The sequence below is a fragment of the Chelonoidis abingdonii genome, chromosome 14, assembly GCF_003597395.2.
Source record: "Chelonoidis abingdonii isolate Lonesome George chromosome 14, CheloAbing_2.0, whole genome shotgun sequence".
Taxonomy (NCBI): Eukaryota; Metazoa; Chordata; order Testudines; family Testudinidae; genus Chelonoidis; species Chelonoidis abingdonii.
The window spans coordinates 19,690,638-19,705,647 of record NC_133782.1 but is presented as its reverse complement, the minus strand read 5'-3'; the positions used below and the strand labels follow the sequence as shown (position 1 = coordinate 19,705,647).

Below are 15,010 nucleotides of genomic sequence, written 5' to 3'. Positions count from 1 at the left end.
GGGATCCCTTTGTAACTCTTTGTGGTCAGCTTTGGACTTGACTATCTTGAGTAATTTGTATCGGCTGCAAATTTGGCCACCTCACTGTTCACCCTCTTTTCCAGATCATTTATGAATATGTTGAACAGAACTGGTCCCAGTACAGATCCTTGAGGGACCCCATTATTTACCTCTCTCCGTTGTGAAAACTGGCCTTTTATTCCTACCTTTTGTTTCCTTTCAACCAGTTGTTGAACTTTCCCTCTTAGCCCATGACTGCTTAGTTTGCTCCAGAGCCTTTGGTGAGGGATCTTGCAAAGGTTTTCTGAACCTCCAAGCATGTTATATCCACTGGATCACCCTTTTCCACATGCTTGTTGACCCCCTCAAAAGAATTCTAATAGATTGGTGAAGCACGATTTCCCTTTACACAGGCTATGTTGACTCTTCCCCAGCATATCATGTTTATCTATGTGTTTGATAATTTTGTTCTATAGTTCAACCATTTTGTTCAGTACTGAAGTGAGGATTACAGGCCTGTAACTGTGAGGGTCGCCTCTGGAGCCCTTTTTAAAAATTGGCATTATATTAGCTACCCTCCAGTCATTGGTACAGAGGCTAATTTAAGTGATAGGTTACAAACCACAGTTCGTGGGAATATTGTTCTCCCCCTTGGTTTTTTTTTTGCCGTTTGCATCCATAATCCCTGAGGCCTGGTTTACACCACAGAGTTAGATCAGTGTAAGGCAGCTTAAGTCACTCTAGATCTGTAACCATCCACACTAAAATGTAGCTCCCATCAGTGTAACTCGCCCACTACACTGACGTAATAACTCCACCTCTGTGAGAGGTGTAGCGCTTAGGTCGATGTAGTTAGAGTGACAGAGTGTCAGTGTAGACACTGCGCTGCTTACATCAACTGTTGCTGTCTTTCAGAAGCCATCCCACAATGCCCCGCACTGACAAATTGATGCAAGAGCTCCTGACGAGGACATGCACCGCTGACAGAAGTGTAGTATGGACATGCAAAAGAGATTCAATTACTGTGGTGGCTGGATGTAGATGTAACTTAGGTTGACTTAATTTTGTAGTGTTGACTTGCCCTGACTATCTTACAATATGCTATCACTTTGGACCTCTTGTGTGATTCCACCAGTCTCAAGGCATTTCACAAACGAGTCACTGGGTGTAAACAGAAGCTTCTTGAATTAAACGAACACCGATGATTTACAAAGCCATACACCAAAGCCTGCACAGGCCAGTGCTAAAATACACTGACAAGGCCATTTATGAGAAATGTCATGTTTACGCAGAAAAGGCCCATCTTTAATCCCCCACTTCCTGAGCAGCGAAGGCTGTTCAATCCATCTCTGCAGAGAGTGCCCTGCTGTGTAACCCAGGAGCACTGGTTTATTTAGCTCTTTCTAATGCAAGGGTGTATTTCCAAACCCTACTCAATGCGTCTGAGCAGAATTCCTTGTTCCCCTCCTATTGCACGAGAAATGAGACTGGTCCAGGTGTTTTCAGATACGCTCCTGGCCTCCCTGAAGTTGCTTCACTGATCGTAGTTCCTCACAAGCTTCTTTGGGCCTCACAAACAAACTATTGTTACTTTGCAATGGACTCAGCCACAACTGGAGCAGAGGAAGTTCCTCTGCCCCACCCCAGCTCTGTCATTTTCCAGGGTCACTGTATAATGTCAAAGCAGCTCTCACCACAACCTCGCTTCCCTTGTAGGCATGTTCGATGGGAGGTGGGTGGAGCAGTCGATCTGAATGGCGAATGACAAGCCACACCACTGACATTTCATCATAGCAGTTGAGTGCAATTGCTCCTCTGCCTCTGAACTTTCATCTGGTTTCTTGGGTAGTTCATTATGAGGTATCATCAGGCAGCCAGCAGAGGGAAGTGAAAATAGGGAGAGAGGGATGTGTGGAACCATCTGAGATCAGCAGGGAGGCCTTAACCCTTTATGTGCTGCACCACACAGGTGTTACTTCCCAGGTGGTGCCTCCCAAAGCATTGAAACAATGCCACCCCAGGGATAAGGGTGACTATGGTAAAGAGAAGGGAACAACTCACAGTAACCTCTGGATGAGAGGATGTGACTGTTGGTGCTACAAAGCTACTGCTCTACGGGGCCAGTGCTTCAGCAGTGCCTTACAAAACACCTCACAAAGCTGCCTACCTTGATACTCGAGTTTCCTCTTCTCCAGCTCAGCCTCAATCTGGTCTAGCACCATTCCCAGCTCGCCAAGAATTTTCTTCAAGTAGCTCACATTGTCATGTTCCAAGATCTTGGCCTAAACAAAAGCCAAAGGTTTACACTAAATGGGTGGCCCTGAGACCATACGTTCCTTGTCCAGGTGCTCTTGGCACTAGAATGGGTGCAATGCAGAACATACACAGCCCCTTCTAAACCCTTTCATCATTCCAGTTATTCGACAGCTGCAGGAGGAGTTCACAACACTCTGGAGAGAAGATTCATCTATGTAAAAGTGACCCCCTGCTAAGACCTACTCAGCCATGGGGAGGCGACTTCCATTTTAGCCCAGCTCAGTGCAGTTCCTACTAGCTTTGGCTAAGATGGCTTCCAGCTCAGCAGCACAGCTCCTCACGGCTCAGCAAGGGGTGGAGACCTCCCAGGAGAGACTAGTACAGCTGAGCTCTTGCCACTTTGGCCAGGGGAAGCAACTCCCCAGTAAGAGCAGATCAGCATAGCTCCGACTGGATCAGCCATAGAGAGGCAGCCTTTGGGCTCACATAACAGTGCTGCTTCCTGGAGAACACACAAGCCCCAGATGGCATCCCCATTGCTGTAAAATTCAGGATGCCCCACTGTGAGTCCAGCCCCAGAGAGGGGTGAGGGGAAAGAGAGGCTCTATTAGTGGTTTCAACTCACTTAGGAGTCTGGTCCCCAGGTGGTACAGACACAACATCAGGGTTACTTGGGAGGAAATATTCAGCACTTTAGAATGGACCCAAATGCTTCCCCGGTCTCTCAGTAGTATCAGTGCCCCAGCAATGGGCACCCTTGGCTGTTCTTTGTGGTCCATCCTCCCTCTCCCTCCTAGAAATAAAGTCCCATGCATTGCTGTAGACGTCTCACCATGAGTTTCTTCTGTTTGGAAAGGTATGGCTCGGTCAGCTGGGGCTCCCTTTCGTAGTCCAGCTTCATCAGCTCTGTGCTTGCATTAGCTAAGTGTCCTGGAGGGAGACAGAAGGACAGTTTGGGGGAGCTGTTGCCAGTGCCGGCTCCAGGCACCAGCTTAGCAAGCAAGTGCTTGAGGTGGCCACTCCGGAGAGGGGCAGCAGGTCCAGGTATTCGGCAGCAATTCGGCAGAGGGTCCCTCACTCCCGGTTGGAGCGAAGGACCTCCCGCTGAATTGTCGCAGATTGCGATCTCAGCTTTTTTTTTTGCACTGCTTGGGGTGGCAAAACCCCAGGAGCTGGCCCTGGCGGTTGCATCCTCTTGCACTGTGGATGAAAGGCTAATTTCAGCAGCAGTGATGCCGACCTGGCAGTGTGTGAATACAGCCTCATTCTGGCTATGAAACTGTAATTCTCCCCCTAGTCATTACACCAAGAAAAGTGGTTTCTACTGCACACGTGTCTGTATAGTGGCCTCATTCAGCCTTGGTGCAAAGAGGTGTAACTTTAGGTCTAACTTCAAGACTTGTACCACCCTGGGTGGAGGGCAGAATCCGGATCTTCTTGCAGCCAAAAACTGCAGCTGCCCATGCACCTTGTGATTGTGCAAATACTGGTAAAAACATGAAGGTAGATCCCCAGGTAAATTGGTGAAGTTCTGTTGAAATCAGTGTACACTAAGTAAGGATCTGGCGCATTTACTGTCACAGCAAATATTTGCTGAGCCATTTTGTTCAGCTCTGGCGGGTTTACCCTTGGAGAGTGTAATTGATAGGGATTTGCAAGCATCATCTAGAGAACAGTTTGAAAACAAGGCCGTTAGTCTATAAATCACCTTGAGGTGCAGTTCATTTGAGTAAAAAGTGCTATGTGAATATGTAAGAACTTACAGTACCAGAAAGTATGTCAGCATATACGTAAATCCCATTGAAACTGGGGCTTTTCTCAATCTGGGCCATGTCAAGCAAAATTCTGTTCTCAGTCACGCTGGTGGCTTCAATGCAGTTACTCCGGATTTTACAGAAGTGTAACTGAGAACTGAATCTGGTTTATTAATAATGATGATCACTGATAATTAATAAGCAACAGATTGATTTAAGCTAGAGATGGGAACACTTTCCATTTTGAGCAAGAAGCATGGCTAGCTCCATTGTACCAGGAAGATACATACTACTCCATCAGCAAGGAGTACTAATAGCCTCCCTGGCCACTTTGATGGCCCAGGCCTGACCCTGTATGCCTTTGGGATCCCAAACTCCCAGTGGAGTTACAGGCAGGAATGCAGGACCTGGCCTATAACAAGGATCGGCAACCTTTGGCATGTGGCCCGTCAGGCAGGCCGAGGGATGTGCTGGCCGCCACTTCCCGCAGCCCCACTGGCCTGGAGCAGCAAACCACAGCCACTGGGAGCTGCAATCGGCCAAACCTGAGGATGCTGCAGGTAAACAAACTGGTCCGGCCCACCAGCGGAGTTCTCTGAGGTGCCACGTGCCAAAGGCTGCCGATCCTTGGCCTATAATAACAAAACCTTAAGTATAGATAGATGTACAGCAGGGTATGCAATGCACATTCACCCTTCCTCTAAGAATCACATAGCCAGGACACTTTGCTTTTGGTAGCAGATGAAGCAGTGAACAGGTTACTAGATGGAAAACAGACACCTCTGGAGGCTCCTCAGTGAATAAGATAGCCCAGTAATGACTCTCTTCCCCCTCGCTTTTATATGCCTCCCTTAAATGATCACTGGTAATTATGACAACATCAGTGGTTCAGCAAGATGCAGGGCTAGTCTATAAATCAGCCTCTGACTTTCCTTTCATTCCCCAGCACATCCAGAGTGATTAATGCCTGTACAGTATCACAGCCAGCCAACTGCTCATCTTCTCAAGAGGGGTGAGGTGTTCCTGGCATAGCTAAATTTGTTAGTCTCTAAGGTGCCATAATTACTCCCATTCTTTTGGCATAACAGACTAACACAGCTGTTACTCTGAAACCTGGCATAGCTGTCTAGGATTGGGGAGAGGGTTGTGAGTATGATACAGATATTTCCTTATCCATCCCCCTCACTCAGCTGCAAGTGAAAGCTGGACTTGGCTGTTTATCCAGGTCACGGACTGATTTTAAAGAATAGTTATGCCAGTTGATAGAGTCCGTAATTTCTGTGAAAGAAGAACTCAGAAGTGGAATACAGAGCGAGTTGCAGGCAGCATTGGGCCATGGGCAGAGCTGTGTATGTAGGATGACCAGATGTCCCGATTTTATGGGAACAGTTCCGATATTTGGGGTTTTATCTTATATAGGCTCCTATTATTCCCCCCACCCCCACCCCTTTCCTGATTTTTCACACTTGCTATCTGGTTAGCCTATGTATATGGGGAGCCTAGGGCCCAGAATAGCAGTGCATGCTGTGGGTCAGGATTGAGATGATCAGTAAAGCCCACCATCCTCCTTCTCTCTCCCTCTGTCACTAGCTCAGGAGCCCTGGGGACTGGGGAAGATAGGGTGGAATCTGCCCCACATTTCCCCTATACCTGGCTCAGTTCAGCTCTTTTACTGCGTGATTTATACATGCATCCTACTGTGGATCATAAACAACTCAGAGAAAGAGAGTTCTTCATTCAGCATCCAAAACTTCTTTAACAAGAGTCAAGGTTGACCATCAAGAATTCGTGCCCTTCCAGAACGTTGAGTGCACCTAGACTTAAACCTCTGAAAACCAGGAAATACAGAGTTAAGGTGCATGCCAGTCCCAACCCCAGAATTTTAACTCTTTTCTCTATAAGGGATGTCATAACATGCCCCTGGCAGACATCACAGCTCATTATCCTTCCGGATGACATGGAGCACTGTGCGAATGACATGGAGCATGAGACAAAAACTGTCAGTCCATGTCCTTGCTAAGGCAAAAGTCACATTTAAGATAGGCTTAATCATCACCAGCTGTCTCTACCTGGTCTATACCCAACCACTTTACCTGCTCTGCACAAACCATCCCAGAGATGCCAGCTGTTTCCACCCTTTGACACTTCTCTAAGGATTCCCCCTAGAACATCACCTGCACTTACCCCTGCCCATACTGTTAATGTTCGCTATCAGAAGAATCTAAAAAGCAACTAATTAAAGACACAAAAACTAACAGCAAATATTTTTGTGAGTACGTTAGACGCAAGAAACATGGCAAACAGTCAGTGGGACCACTGGACAATCAAGATGCTAAAGGAGCACTCAAGGAAGACAAGGACATTGTGGAAAAGCTAAATAAATTCCTTGCCTCAGGCTTCACTGCAGAGAATGTGGGGGAGATCCCCACACCCAAGCCATTCTTTTTAGGTGACAAATCTGAGGAAATGTCCTAGATGGAGGTGTCAGTGGAGGACATTTTGGAACATATTGATAAGTTAAACAATAAGAAGTCTCCAGGACCAGATGTTATTCACCCAAGAGTTCTGAAGGGACTCAAATATGAAATTGCAGAACTATTAATTGGTATGTAACCTATTGCTTAAATTGGCCTCTGTACCAGATGACTGGAGAGTAGCTAATGTAATATTGATTTTTTTTTAAAGGCTCCAGAGGCGATCCTGGCAATTACAGGCTGGTAAGTTTAATTTCAGTACCAGGCAGATTGGTTGAATCTATAGTAAGTAAAGAACAAAATTATCAGACACAGAGATAAGCATGAAAGATTGGGGAAGAGTCAACCCTGCTTTTGTAAAGGGAATCATGCCTCACCAATCTGTTAGAATTCTTTGAAGGTGTCAACAAGCATGTGGACAAGGGTGACCCAGTCGATACAGTGTATTGAACTTTCAAAAAGTTTTTGAAAAGGTCCCTGACAAGGCTCTTAAGAAAACTAAGCAGTCATGGTGTGGCGGGGTGGTCACCCTGCTCCTGCCCTGAAGGGCTTAAAGCAGCCCTGGAGAGGGCTGCAGCAGGAAAAGCCAGGCTGATTGGGAGAAGCAGCCACAGGTGGGACCATGCCCCAATCAGGCCACAGCTGGCCCTACAAGAGGGCTGAGGGCCAGAGGCTAAGAGACACACTTTGTCTCTTGCTTTCAGAGAGAGAAGGATCTGGCTTCCTGGGAAGCTGAGAAGGGTACCTAGGGTGGAGCAGTGCTGGGGAAGGGCAGAGGGAGCTGGGGAGCTCCCACCTAGCTAAGCCCCAGGCTGCAGGCCTAGTTAAGGGCCCACAAAAGTGTACCAGGGCTGCAGAGGGGCAGCCCAGAGATAGGCAGAGGCAGCTGGTCCAACCCGCCTTGCCAATGCTGAGTGGTTTACAGACTTCAGTCTGCCCCAGGGAGCGGGGACTAGATGGGCACTGGCAGTAGCCACTGAGGCAAGGTGGGGATAGGGGTTTGGGGGCACCCCTGGGTGGGGAGACCCAGATTGGGGATTGCTGAAGTGGGCAGAACCCCTGGTAGAAGGGAGGCACGTGGGAGCCAGTGGTGAGCCACTAGCCTGTAGAGGGTGCTCTGGACTGGAAAGAGCTAATTCCTTGGACAACCAGCAGGAGGCATCTCACAGGTGAGTCATCACCCCACCACACGTGGGATAAGAGGGAAGGTCCTCTCATGAATCAGTAACTGGTTAAAAGACAGGAAGACAAGGGTAGGAATAAATGGTCAGTTTTCACAACTGAGAGAACTAAATAACAGCGTCCCCCAAGAATCCGTACAGGGACCAGTGCTGTTCAACATGTTCATAAATGATCTGGAAAAGAGGGTGAACAGTGAGGTGGCAAAACTTGCAGATGATACAAATTACTCAAGATAGTCAAGTCCACAGCTGATTGCAAAGAGTTACAAAAGGATCTCACTAAACTGGGTGATGGGGCAACAGAATGGCAGACAAAATGCAAAAATTATCCCAAATATACATACAAAATGATGGGATCTAAATTAGCTCCAGAAAGAGATATTGGAGTCATTGTGGATAGTTCTCTGAAAACATCTGCTCAAAGTGCAGTGGCAATCAAAAAAGTGAACAGAATGTTAGGAACCATTAGGAAAGGGATAGATAAGACAACTGAAAATATCATAATGCCACTATGTAGATCCCTGGTACTCTCAGACATTGAATACTGCATGACTGGTGTGGAGAAAGCAAATAAGGAAGTGTTATTTACCCCTTCACGCAACAAAAGAACTAGGATCACCCCATGAAATCAATAGGCAGCAGGTTTAAAACAAACAAAAGGAAGTACTTCTTCCCACAATGCACAATCAGCCTGTGGAACTTGTTGCCAGGGATGTTGTGAAAGTCAAAAGTATAACTTGGTTCAAAAAAGAATTAGAGGAATTCATGGAGGATAGGTCCATCAATGGGTATAAGCCAACATAGTCAGGGATGCAACTTCATGCTGTAGGTGTCCCTACATTTCCAACTGCCAGAAGCTAGGACTGGACGACAAGGGATGAATCACTTGATAATTGCCCTGTTCTGTTCATTCTCTCTGAAGCATCTGGCACTGGCCATTGTCTGACAACAGGATTCCATTGGTCTGACCCAGTATGGCCATTCTTATGTTCTTACACTGGTACAAATCCCCATGGCAAGAACATACCATTTTGCTCCTCTTGAACAACCCCATGAGTCAGCACAGAAATAAGGAGTCCAGGATTTCTCTGGATTCAGATGTACTTCTCCTCATATCACAGAGCAACCTGCTGCAAGCAATCCTTGCACCAGGCAATACACTGTTCCTAACACAGTGCAGGACCGTTGTGGTGCATACCAAAGAATGAGAGAATGCAGTTCTGTAGGGGACAACACACTGCAGAAAATGCCACATTTACCAAGTCATGCCTCTTACCTGCAGCCCAAGAGCAGCCCTTGCTGAAACATACCTGCTGTACGTTTCAAGCACTTACCAGCTGGTAAACAGTAAGCTGGCCTCAACCTTAACAATAGTGGTGGCACAGTCCCAATATAATAATAAAAGCTAAATGCCATGTCATCCTCCAGCAGGTTCATCCCAGTCCCAGTGGACTTCAAATGATTTTCAGCTCTTCATTTTCTCTTCTGGATTCCTGTTAGACTACCAGCATATGGACTTTTTAAAGCTTTCCTGAACACTTGCTGCTGCATACCTTGTGCCTGCAGCTTTATCCCCATCAGATCAGCAGTTTGTGTTGTGTTCTTTTCACCCTCTTTTGCCTTGTGCATACAAAATAGACATTGCTGGGACCTTTATAAGAACTGAACAAATGGGTTTATTAATTACAAAGTCTACCCTTGAAATTCTGTACATCTGTGCCCCTATGAGCCCCTCAATGCCACTGTCATGTAACAGCAACTCCTATCAAGCCTGACAAACTCACTACACCTAACACATTGCTGTCATGATATTTATCTACAGAGAATGTTGTGTGAGATATCAAACGAAAGCCAGTGACACACTGGCCATTTATATCACTTTGAAGTGTATGTATTAACACTATATTAGGAACTACCGATATTATGCTTTAAAGTCTGTGACCAGAGAAAGGGAGAAACAGGTTTTCTTCCAGACAAGAGGCAGGATAGTTATCTCCCTGTCGCTAATGTAAATTGAGCAGGTGATGCCAGAGACAACGGGCAGTTCATTTGTATCAGAGGTAAACAGGAGGAACAAATTAACATGAGAATGTGAACTCAGCATGGGAAGAGGCTGGAGTCTGAATGCCAGGGGTTCATCCTGACAGTGGTGACAAAGATGATAAACTTGGGGGGAATATAGGGAGAAGCAAAAGGCATTTTGGTGATCCACCACTGAGGGAACAAAGACGTCAGCGCTCTTTGCATCCATGAACTCTGGATCCCTCACCATATGGGTTGGTGATGCTAAGAAGTAGTGGTAGGTGAGAAAACTGCCTTAAGACAAGGTTTGTAGCCTGCCAAGTTTAGTTACTCAAAAGCTCATTATACTTTTGTTTTATTTGTAATCAGTTTGTTCCTATTATCCTTGCTCATTATCACTTAGATCTCTGTCCACTATTAATAAACCTGTTATTCATTTTACTATTTCATCTCAGTGCAATGTTTTCACATAAAGTGCTAAACCTCTGCCAAGCCAACAGGCTGGTGTGTATACTGTCTCTTTGGAGACAGCAGACTTGGTAATCTCTGGGAGTGTCCAGTGGCAGGGGCTGGACACTGCAGAGGAATGCACTTCTAGGGGGCGTTGGGGACAAGGGTGTATCAAGTGTTACCTGCAAGGAAAAGAGGGCTGGCAGAGTCCTAGGGAACTTGGTTGGCTGGCTAGCAACCTGGGGTGACACCCACAAATCTCTCTCTTGCTAAGGCAAAGGGGTAACAAGGTCACCTGGAGTTCTGGTCACCCCGAGAAAGCATCCCAACATCTACCTCTAAAGCAAGGAGTACTCAGTCAGTCCTGCCAGGGGAAGTTCTCCCTCTAATGAATGTGCCATCCCAGGAGCTAAGGAGTTTAGAATTATAATGATAAATAATAAATGGCTTTAATTGTATGTTCTTTTCATCCTACGTCTCTCTCTCTCTCTCTGTGTTCTGCGTCTCTCTTCCACTGATTAGGTGACTGCTCAGCAGCTTCTGTCCAAAATGCATCCTGGCTTTCTGGTTCTGTAAACCGCTGATCCAATGCCTGGTATAATCCCAACCCTAGAGAACTTCTTTTAGGCACACAGCTGGAAGCCTTTTACTTCATCTTCTGTGCACTGAGCTGTGGGCAGCCAACACTATTGTCATCAAGTCTTCATAGACACACAGCACAGGGAAAAGAACCCACACTCTTATGCTTGCTTAGATTGTACGCCCTTTGGGGCAAGGACCGTCTTTGTATTCTGTGTTTGTCCACTGCCTAGCTCCTAGGGGCTACCGCAATATAAACAGATACTGATAATCATCACCATGCTCCAAAATCACAAGGTGGTACTCATTAAATTACAGTAGTGGCACTAATTTAACCAGTAGAAGGGACTGCTATCCACATGAGCAGATCTGCTTCCACCCATTAGAAAGCAATAGTGTATGGGTGCACATAGAAACACATACATGTGATGGGGTACAACCATCTCAACATAAGAAACCTACCGATGTCAAGGAAGAGCCCACCATAGGCACTGACCAATAGGAAGACTTGAGAAGGGAATGAGATAGAAAAGGAGGTGGAGATTAACCTGAGGCGCACAGACACTACAGTGATGGGGCCTGATAAGTAGCCCAGATAGACCGACACTGAGGCGTCAAGGAACCTTCCCAGAGTAACAAAAGGTGTTTGTGACAAAGGCAAGAATAGAATGAAGGGGGCCTGTCTCCTCGTCTCCCCATGTTGATTGCTATACAACCTTCTCTGCACTGATGGAATTGTTAGTGCAGAGGGCCTGAATTATTGTTCCATCAAGGTGGAAAGCCAAAACTGAGTTCAGTGTTGTTGAGAATGTAGGGGAAATGATCTCTCCCATTGACTTCAGTGGGGCTAGGAGTTGACCCCCTGTGTTTAGCACTGTGGTTAGACCTGTTTCACTGCATTAATATTTTTTGGTTCTTTATATCCTCTAGAATTCCTCCTTTACCTTTCACTTCACTAACAAGGTAAGAAATGTTCTTGTGTTTCTCAACAGTATATCGTAAGCACCAGTTTGTTCTGTGCTTGACTCTTCCTGGTATAATTCTCATCAACTTGGTTTCTCATCTTAGACTTGATTAACCTTATTCTGGATTTAAACTGGCTCCACTGAGAGTACAATTTGGCCCTACGTGTGCCAATGGGATATCTGCATGAGCAAATTGCACTTTCTAATACTCCCTTTATGTGCTTAGGGCATATCTTGGGTGTGAAGCCTCGGGACTGAGAGTAGGAGGGGAGTCTAGGTCAGATCACAAAAGAACTTCAGTGAGGGCAGAAGGGAGAAGACTTCAAGGTGCCTGTGGCACAAGAAAAAGGCAGGGTGGAGATGCAAAGGCGCATATGAGAAGATGGAGATGGGGAGCCCATATGAGAGAGAATCCCAGCTAGATGGGGATGGGACACAAACAGCAAAGACCCTGAAGAAAATCTGGCAGAGAAGGACATGGTCAACAACAGCAGATGTCTAATTGTCTGTGATACCTGAGCCCAGCTTAATTCCAGATCCTAGGATGGGCTTGTCAAAGGTAAAAAATCTTTGTATTTGTAAACTGTGGTCCATCAGCCATTCTGATCCAGAGTCCTTGAGAGACAATAATGGTGGGGCCCTCCAGTGTCATTCTGAAAAGGCACTTTCAGAGGAGGACCAGGCTTTAAGAGTAGTCCTTGCAGCTGAGTTATATTAAGTATCGTCAATGTTTCATGAATGCTTGAAGGTCAAGTACACAGTCTTACGTCACTTCTTCCAGTGTCTGTAATTAAATCCCTGGCAATCTTCCCCGTATGACCTTTAAATTATTGAAAATAATAATGAAATAGCCCACTGGAGGTGGGGGGAAGGAGAGGAAGAAGGAGCACAGGAGAGCGCGCACATGAGAAAAAGCAGCGCAGCAGGGAGAAAGTAAAAGAGATAAGGAGAGGGAGGAAAGAGAGGTTGTGATTTGGACACTTGATGTGGTCCGTTATGATATTCCCCCTCCTGCTCAAAGCAAAAGTTCTTGGACTTCATGGGAGGCAATAGGCAGTCTTTGGGGTAGAGTCCATCCCCCAACCCACAGGCAGGCCACAGGGTTAATACACCCTTCACCCCTCATTCACATACCCATGGCTTCTATTCCACCTACCCGGGCCTTGTGGGCCACTGGGTCCCCACAGGCCTCTTCCACCCACAGCTCTGCACCCATGCTGGCCTGTTTAGTACTGGTGTGGATCCCCCTCCACGGTGTGAAGGGGGCCAGGACTCCAAAGTCTGTACTTGCCAAAACGCACTACCCCACTGGCTTTCTTAGTCCTCATGAATGGACAGCACATGTTAGACTGGAATGCACTCAACAATCACGGAAACCCAGGCTCTAAGCATGTGCAGCGCGTGCCCTGTTTAACACAGTCTCTGGGCTGAAAACTGTGGGGTAACAATCTCTTCTAGCTCCGCCCCCTCAGCAATAACAGCTAATGCATCCAAATGCAATATGCTTTATAAAATAATGAAGGGCACAGCATGTCCTCCACCCGCATGTATGAATAAAACATCTGCAAAGGGCCCAGTAATGTTGGTCCCGGATGCGTGGAGGCTGATCCCTCTGAACTGCAACTAGATGGACTCCTACCCTCTGTGCCAAAGGCTGCAGTCGATTTCTCTGTCTCCTTTCCAGAAAATCTGCTACCTTGGTTGTTTGGAATCAGAACCATCAAGCCCTAATTATCTCAAGTGAATTTCAATGCCATTGAAAACCGTAAAGAGGCTACTCACTGGCTGAGCATCTTAGTCATGGGTAACTGGCAGAACGTAGTGCCTGGATGTTAGCCACCCTGGGTCAGGTTCAGTTCTGGCTTAAAATAATGCAACTCCCCTGAAGCCCAACTGACTAGCACCTGCTTGCACAAGGGCTGGCCCTGGCCCTTTGGGTTTTTATGTCTATGTCTATTATGATGACAGGGCTTTGACAGCAGCTCTTCTTGATGCTGACAGTGCACTCCGTTGCATGCTCAGTGCCTGGTCATGAGAGCAGTCCTGCAGCTCCTATTGCAGTAGGTTCACAATCCCCATCTGCTCTCTGGTCACAGGGTATAAATATCCTACAGGAAAGAGACCATCATCTTGGAGAGAATGATAAGCCCCATCCGGGATCCTGTGAGCAGTGCCCTAGGCAGCACCCTGCAGGAAGATTATTGTCCTTGAGAAGGGGGCCCAGAAGGAAGCAAGGGTGATACTATGTCTGGAGGATCTAATGGTCTCATCCTGGAAAGTGCTGGCTACCTTCCATTTTCTCACTGTCTCACAGGGAATCAGAGATGCTCCTCACTACTCAGCAGTTGATTGTGAATAGAGTTGTGCGGGAACCGGAATTTCCATTTCGTGAAATGAAAAATCACAATGTTCCATTTCAAAAATGCCAAAATAGAATGTTCCAACATTATCGAAACAAAATGTTGACATGATCCCCTGGAAAGTAGCAGGTTCAACTAAATGGCATTTTCCAATGGAAAAACATTCTGTCCAAAAGGTTTCTACCAGCTCTAGCTGTAAGCTCTGGGGAATGGTCAAGGGTTGATTCATCATGGGAAAAGGAGACTGAGATTTTCAAAGTGGCAGGATTTCCATTGTTTCACGAGATATATTTTCCACCCTGGCGAGGGGCACAGTGTAAAATGTGAGTGACTTGGAACTCATGCAGAATGGCTTTGAACCAGAGGGAATAAACATCTGGAGTAAAGCTCCGGGAGAAGGCAGCTGAAGTAAAGAGCATACAGGAGTCTGAGTGACACCTGACATTTGCTTCCAGTGTTTTGGGTCAGTAAGCCACTAGACTGTCTCCTGTTCTTCAAGTAAGAGTTCTGCTCTGTCTCCTGGGCACACTGCTGAGCCCATCTGTTTGAGCAGGCCTCGATGGAGGGCTGAAGTCACTGAAGGTGAAATGTAGTCACATGACCAAATGATGCGCAGTAGCACAGGGGAAAGAAGTGCTGCTGCTTTGGTTGATTTACTCTGCATCTCCTACGCCCTTGTGTTTTTAAATGTTTTTCAACAGCACCTGTCGGGGTGGAGTTTGCATAGGGCCAAGATAGAAATAAATAAATATCCCACTGTTCACTGGCAGTAGGCAGTCCTGCTAAAAAGGCAACTTACTGCGGATTTCAGCTGTAGCGTACTTTGGAATCATGGAGTCAGTGGTGAGCTCGGGATGGAGGATACAGCCGTGAGTGTAGGCGTCCATGGGCAGTGAGTCCAGGAGCTCTCTGTACTGCACCACTCTTGTGTGAAGAATGCTCCCGGCATCGGGGATCAGCTGGGTAACA

At 46.6% G+C, this 15,010-nt stretch overlaps 1 protein-coding gene across 2 annotated transcripts in view; it reads right to left on the bottom strand.

Moving 5' to 3' along the window:
* Window positions 1-15,010, bottom strand: part of GDAP1L1 (ganglioside induced differentiation associated protein 1 like 1) — a 21,821-nt gene extending 6,811 nt beyond the window's left edge. The window contains exons 1-3 of one of the 2 annotated variants that reach the window (XM_032767432.2): window positions 14,841-15,010; window positions 3,089-3,186; window positions 2,168-2,282 (exon numbers count right to left, since the gene is read on the bottom strand). In XM_032767432.2, coding sequence (XP_032623323.2) covers window positions 2,168-2,282; window positions 3,089-3,186; window positions 14,841-14,928 — 301 coding nt within the window. In that variant the 5' untranslated portion in view covers window positions 14,929-15,010. The remainder of the gene's footprint in view (window positions 1-2,167; window positions 2,283-3,088; window positions 3,187-14,840) is intronic. The other variant, XM_075072285.1, reaches the window with a different exon arrangement.